This window comes from Bactrocera latifrons, unplaced genomic scaffold (assembly GCF_001853355.1).
Source record: "Bactrocera latifrons isolate USDA-ARS-PBARC rearing strain unplaced genomic scaffold, ASM185335v1 scaffold_487, whole genome shotgun sequence".
NCBI classification, from domain to species: Eukaryota; Metazoa; Arthropoda; class Insecta; order Diptera; family Tephritidae; genus Bactrocera; species Bactrocera latifrons.
In genome coordinates, this window is record NW_017537142.1 from 69,891 (window position 1) to 77,492 (window position 7,602).

At 35.9% G+C, this 7,602-nt stretch overlaps 1 protein-coding gene across 1 annotated transcript; it reads right to left on the reverse strand.

The window, feature by feature from the left end:
• Window positions 1-754: 754 nt before the first annotated feature.
• LOC108973530 (venom allergen 3-like) lies at window positions 755-1,951 on the reverse strand. Its single transcript, XM_018940864.1, has 3 exons — window positions 1,713-1,951; window positions 1,255-1,652; window positions 755-1,201 (listed from the first exon to the last, which is right to left on the reverse strand). The coding sequence occupies exons 1-3, from the start codon at window positions 1,854-1,856 to the stop codon at window positions 931-933; spliced, it is 813 nt and encodes a 270-aa protein (XP_018796409.1). The 5' UTR covers window positions 1,857-1,951; the 3' UTR covers window positions 755-930.
• Between the last annotated feature and the right edge of the window lie 5,651 nt (window positions 1,952-7,602).

Sequence of the window (7,602 nt, forward strand, 5' to 3'; positions counted from 1 at the left end):
ATAATTCCCGTCCTGCTATATGGTGCAGAGGCTTGGACGATGTCAACAACGGATGAGTCGACGTTGCGAGTTTTCGAAAGAAAAGTTCTGCGAAAGATTTATGGTCCTTTGCGCGTTGGCCACGGTGAATATCGCATCCGATGGAACGATGAGCTGTACGAGATATACGACGATGTTGACATAGTTCAGCGAATTAAAAAGACAGCGGCTACGCTGGCTAGCTCATGTTGTCCGGATGGACGAAAACACTCCAGCTCTGAAAGTATTCGCCGCAGTACCCGCCGGAAGCAGAGGAAGAGGAAGACCTCCACTCTGTAGGAAGGACCCGTCTTCACTTGGAATATCTAATTGGCGCCACGTAGCGTAGCCTAGCGCTCGGTTGATAACTCGGCTATAATCGCGTAAGCGGTGACTACGCCAATCAAGGAAGCGGCAGTGGTGCGGTTATGCCCATCCACAAACCCTTTTTTAAGGAATAATTACATATGTACATATGTCAATTTTCATTCCATATCTCAATTTTTACTCTACTCATGCATATACAGGCAGACGGACGGACAGACAGGCAATTCTGCCGTTACAACAACAACAACAACAGACAGGCAACCGGATTTCTACACGCTCTGTACTCTGTAGCAACTTATTGCAATAATTTAAAAAACGGAAACTAAAAATTAGGAAATCATTAAAGCATTTATAAATTTTTCTGCAACATACAAATGTTTGAATATAATTCCACAACCAGTATGTTTAATCACACAGAACAAAAAGWGCTTATGAAAAGTGTTTCGAGGACTASAAAAATCGTTGACATAAGTGTATTACTGGTATATCCGGTGGAGATTTTAATGAATAATTTTGATGAATAATTAAATATTTTGCGTTTTAARTAAGGTATTTTATTACCAYAACCAAAATCTGCAARTCAGTCTAATCTTGAAATATTTTTCCGGTATTTTTACAWAGATGAGGATATTTACTACTCTGGACACTTTCATAATGATCACACTCGGAAGCTGATGAATTGCCTTTCTTGTACATGAATGTGCCTGCTACATTAGTTTTTGAGTAATTACAGGTAACCTCAATACAATAAGATCCAAASGAACAGTTTTGACATAGCGCCAGACCACACCCGACGAAAGCTGCACGTTCGTTTGCAATGGCAGAGAAGTGTCCGATAGCATGCCAGTCTGCAGCGCTGAAATGGTATGAAAGTAATTGTGTCTCAGATTTTAAAATATTTACACCCACCCTTTGGGAAATTCTTCTACCATTTTATTTCCATCGTCCACCAATAAATATTCGCTCCACCAATCATCCACMGCCTGCACCACCACATTTGCTACCGTTTTTGGCTTTACACTTGTACCCATTATATGGAGATTTTGACCGGAACCTGGAAATCGCTCAGTAGAACGACAGGCGTCATGCTTCATATTACAGCGTTTTGCATGATGTCCAGCTATATACGCTAACTCGCCATCCCAAATTATTTCACGCATGCGCGTGGCTTTAGGAAATTTTTCACCTCCTTTGAAAGTTTGTTCACCCCCTGCTAGTTTGTTACGGTACTCATTGTGTCGGTCGACATACATACGCTTTATTTTGTCTGTCAATGGCAAAAGTCCAAGGAATTCCCCTGCCCTAGGCTTAGAATATTGATTAGTGCATTAGATATGTACTAATAATATATGCACAATAACACTTACCACATCGTCCTGATTACACATAAAATGCTTACTAGTGCCACACAACTTCTTTTGCTTATCACAATAATAATAAGCATTGACGGCAACGCAAGACCATATCGAAAAAGCGACAAAATAAAACCCAATGTKTAGAACATTTATCATGCTATTATACTAATGGCCTTGCACGCGTGTAAATAATTGAAATTATATTAAAACTTGCAAATAAAAAATAATTTAATATTTCACTTCAAATTGGATTACAATTTCATGGAGAATGTGTAAGTAGCATTTGTGAGAAATTTAATAAGTAATAAGGTTATAAGGAAGTGTCAAGAATTTCAAAACAAGGATTCCAGAAAATAATCGATAGAATTTCCGAAGTGTCATTAGTCTCGAAAATTAAAAGGATGCACGGATATCAATATAAATATTTAGCATAGAATTTTTAAAATATAAGTTTACTTCGGTTTTTTTTAATGATTAAAATTTAAGGCCATTATAGAAGTGATGGAAAGTCATTATAAGGTTTAGAAATCTTCAAAGACCAGTAGCCGCTGATTAAATGAGTGCTCTCGAATCAAACATTTTCGTCTCGTTCGTMAATCTAGTTTTTATATGTTGTATGSAACGTTTATTAGCTTAAGAAGAAGAAAATTTAGATTAATATAGACGATATTAAGCTTTATTGTATAAGAAATGATGATGCCGGTAATCCGAAACCAAGAATGCTGTCTTTCAATTCAATCAACAAATCAGTCAAAAGAAGCACCGACAATTACTGGAGACCCGAAAAACTATAAGAACACAAACCAACAGTTCAAATATGTTTTTTATAACTTCAAGGTTTCAAGATAGTACATAACATACGTAAGTTTCCCTTTATTTTTCCAGATTCGGGAACAAAAAAAGTCAAATCATTAATTTTGTTGTTTTAAAATATTTTATAAGGAAATGAAAAGATGTCAGCGTCGTTCCAGTGATATGATTGCGATATATCCAGTTATTCAAAAAACATTTGCTTGGAAGTGCTTTGTTTGCGAACAGCTTTCGTCAGATGTGGGYCATCTCGAAACGAAAGACTGCATTGGATCTTTACTTTCGGGAGCATTGATTAGGTTATATAAGTAAATTAATATTGCATCGCGACTTAAGGTGTATTGTGCCCTTTCAAAAGTCACAACGACTCTCCTAGCCTCATCAAATTAATAAATTGTAACATACTCGTACTGCTAGGTGCTATTGAGGCGATGTGATCTCTATTTGGAAACATTGAACCAWGAGACTGCTGTGCTTTGCAGCCAATTAGCAGGTGTTCTGGAGTTTCAGACTCGCAGAACCGATAATTCGCATTAAAAGCTAAGCCTTTGTTATATACGTGCTTTTTGAGCTTACAATGGTCAGTATAGAAGGCGACAATTATGTAATCAACCTCTCAAGCGAGCCTGAGTTTTTCCTTTGAGAGGTTGATTACATAATTATACCTTTTAAGGTTGTAACCCCCATTAGCAACTTGTCATGTATACGCGTAAATACATGTTTCATCATCTCTCATGATTTCGTAGATGTGTTTCGAAGCACATCCACCGTATTTTGCTAACATATCTCTTGAACAATCGACACGAGAAATTAAAATAAAATTAGTTGCCTCTACATCACCATAGGTGACATAACGATCTAGCAATATAAGTTTTAGTTTTGTATTTCCTGAGATATGGCTTTTCACCGAAATATGGGAGATTTCACTCTCATCATCCATTTTTCACTGCGGCTCCTATAAAGTCSTCTTGTATCATACCGTCATGAGTATTTATAAAAAGTGAGCGTGGCCTCGTCCTCTAACAAGTTTCATATATGTATATATGCTGTCTCTTATACACATCTAACTATAAAACAAACTTGAAATATTCCAATAATTTCACGGCTTGATTAATATATGTACATATCTGCTGAACCACTCAAGCCACAATAACCAAACTCGTACCGATTTCTACAAAATTTAGTACGTGACATAGTTATTTGTGAATATGGACGAAATCAAACAACAACCGCTCCTGCTTCCCATATAGCACAAGTTTACATTCCACTTGATTCGTTAAGTTTCTAGTAGACAATTAATGCCTGTAGTGTGTGCCACCTTATGACTAAAAATAGCTCAAATCCAATAAAAACTATTCAAACCCCTAAGTACAGAACATTAAGACCCCGGTGACTATAGTTGACTTTTGACCGAAAATGTCGACCAACGGATAGAGGCATCTTCTAAAGTTATTGGCCCCCAATCTCGTGATCTTTTTATACGCTCTACACTGAAATCTAGGCAACAAGTGCCAAAGTTTATTACAGAATCTGATTTTATCAATAAATTTGACACAGATCCAGACTAAAAAAAGCCTGACATATGATTTTGGTTGGGTTGAGCTTGGGAGGAACCCGAAGAGCAGCCACCTCTACGCGGTGGATTCTGGGTGTGACCAATACAGGTTAGCTGAGAGCTGCAACAATTTTCACCTTACCTCGTATCTCGGGAACGGTTCGTCCTACGGCCACGATCAAATATACCATTTCGGTAGCAAATGACGTGACAAATAACTTTTGTTTTATACATTTTGCCACGAGATGCGTATTTCAGGCGCTAGGTAGACAATTTCACGATTTTAGGCGAATTTCCGAAATTTCAAGGCCGGAGTAGGGGTTGAAGATGCAATCCATCTCAAAACATAAAGTTGCATTGGAATCAGGGAGTACTAAGGCAACTTTTCCGCACTATTAGAAATCCCGAGTCGAAAAAAGTCCGGAAACGACCCACCCTAGTGTACAAGAACACTTTTCATTTGCACCGACCACGACGCGTAATTGGAATCGTCCAATTTTTCGATTTGGAAAACGAACTCATTGTCTTTTAAACTATAATACACCGACGGACAGTATAATTATTTGCGTTTACGAATTTAAATACCGACACACAGTCTTTCGCTATATTAACACACAACAACGCGTACAAGGCTACTCGTATCACACAATTTCAAATTCGCGAATGCCGACACACAGCAGTGCGCTGGGCGCATAACCTATTTGTTTGATTTATTGTGATAGACTAAAATGAAGCGAGTAAGAGAAAGGATTACAAACTAGTATACAAAGAGATGAGGATAACGGAAAAGAGTGATGGGAAGTGTTGCCACATATATATATATTTCTAACAAATACTGCCTCAACTAATGACTCTCGTTTTAATATTAATGTGTATGAGTTATTCAGAAAATATAKGTATTTAAAATTTCTTAAATTCTGATCCCCTGGTTGACRTTTTCCATCTTAAGGTATTTCCCTGGTTTTAATTCTTAGAAGYTCCAAGATTATAAAATGCTCCATTCCTCCCGAACTCAGCCTTTCCTTATTTGTTTCAATAAGTGTTTTAAAAGTTGAGGTTTTGGTTACAGTGCTGCTGAGTTCGATGACAGATTTCTGAAATCTTTCTAGTATTATACATAAATCTTAAATTGAAAGATTACAAAATATRGCAAAACCTGAAGGCGTTTGAACTTTGCAAGCGAAAAGTTTCAGGAAAATCCGAAGTTTTCGAGCCAAATTTTTTTCAACGAAACCAATTTCTATCCAAAGGGAATTAAAACTAGCACAGTTGTCGAATTTGGGATGAAGATCAACCTGAAGAAAYTCGAGAGCTGCCAATTCGCCCAGAAGAAACAAAAGTTTTTTTTCCTGTGGCGATAAGAAAAGTCTAAAGTCTATGCGGTCCGCTTCTATTCAGGCCTTGGAACAAAACATTATGCGTGTTATTCGCTGGTTACTAGTCGACATGTTCAAACGATGACTCAAAAGATGGATCATCKGAGGCGTAGCCGCGGCTAATATTTGAAAAAGATAATCTTCAAAAACTAAATGCCAAATAATGTTCTATCGAATGATAATAAAGATTATCCATTTCGTTTGAAGTTTYTGTGTTTTTCTTTAAAMAAKTAAGAAATATTTCCAGTATTCAAATATACTTTCTCGCGTATGTTTCATAATCATAATATCAYCAAAAATACGCCTGCTTACTTACTATCTTATTATTGGTACTATTATTAGGCCGAAATGAACGTGTTATACATGTGTTCAGAGGTTCAGCGATGGTTWATGGAATTATTAGGATGCCTACGAACTTATCCACTTGCAAGCAATTTAGCTTTCAATTAAATAAAAATGTTTTGTAATTTCAAAATAATAGGGAATATACATATGTAATTGCATCGCCATTAAATACTATACCGTTCCGTGTGGACTTTTGCCAGTTTTTACTTTTTTAATATCTCATTTGCCATGGAATTATATTTTTGCGCAGTTTATTGTTAATATTATTTTTCTTGTGATTTTACTGTCTAATTATTTGCAAATTGCTATGATATCCAATATTTGTGTACCGTACTACTATTTGCTGTCGATGTYCGTGTTAACTCTTTTGGTGCCCACAGTAGCATTGTTTTAATTAATTGTCGGTGATTTTAGTATGTTTGCATGACACACAATATTGAATGTTCATGAGAACCACCTGTTTGATAAATGATGACTTTTGGTTTTTCAACGTCTGTATCTGTAAAAACCGTAGGTTTAGGTGATGATTGCTTAATAACGTGCGTGATTTTAAACGTGTATTCAAAATCAATTCGATACCCAAAAATTCGCTTTAACGCAATTGCACTCATTGCCGAAAATATGGATATGGTGGCGTATGAACTATCATCTACTACTAAATATAGACTAATAATTGCGTAGCATCAAKATGACGCTAATCATTATGGGCTCGAACAAATTATTATGTTATTAAAAATATGAAACAGACATTTCACAATCAGTAATGAATTGATTAGATTTATAATTGCATCAATTTAGCGTTAAACTGTCCATACATATATTAGGCRTACATATACGTATGTATAGGAATATGGTCTTTGTGCATACTTAACATTTGATATGGCACACCATTTGCAACATATTCAAGCACATAAGTTGATAGTATTCACAATTTTTCCTTCAGAGAAATGCCCGAATTGTAAAATTTTGGGCATGTATAAATGGGGAAGACCAATCTGCAGCTGGCCAATTTAAACCCACTCAACTATGGTAGTCATAATACTGATTACTTATGGCTGTTGATGCGGTCCAATGTGAAATAATAGGCTTAATGGCATTAATTTGGCACACGTTTGAGCAAATGGCTCATGAGAATATATATATATATTTTTTTTTTTTCAAAAAAGGAAAGAATTGAGTGATGCAAAAAACTATGAAGTAGTGAATTGAAGTTGATGATGTGTATACCGTACCTACAATATTCCAATACACAACGGCGATGAAAGTCCGCCAACTGAGTGCGAATGCTAGCTCGTTGGCGCATAATAAAACTTGGTTTTCGCATGACTTTATTGGCAAAAGCCAATGCAATATTAATATTAATAAGCATTTCCATTTCTTTCAGAAATTTATTGCTATCATTGGACTTATATTGAGGTTGGCAATAATACAAGTAACTGTTTATATTTTTTAGTTCTTGTAATTCATAACGAGTATGTACATAGAAAGAACTATATGTTTGCAGTAAGCTTGGTTAACGTTAGAACTGTGACATAGCTGTACAACTTAATCTCGTGACTTGGGCACTCAGTGCCCAGTAATGTATTTTGTATGGAAATTTAGCCTTTTAAGACGGAAAAGCCAAAATTTCGCTTGTTTGTGTAAATAATTTAATGAAACTTGGGATTATTGCTAGAAACAAATGTATTTTTATTGAAAACTGTGAAAATCAAATAAAGTTTTAATTTCGAACTGCTCAAATGAGTGAAATTCTTCTCTGTCTTTTTGATATATTTTGATTGGGTGTAGACGTTGTTAGAGTATTGTCCACATCTTC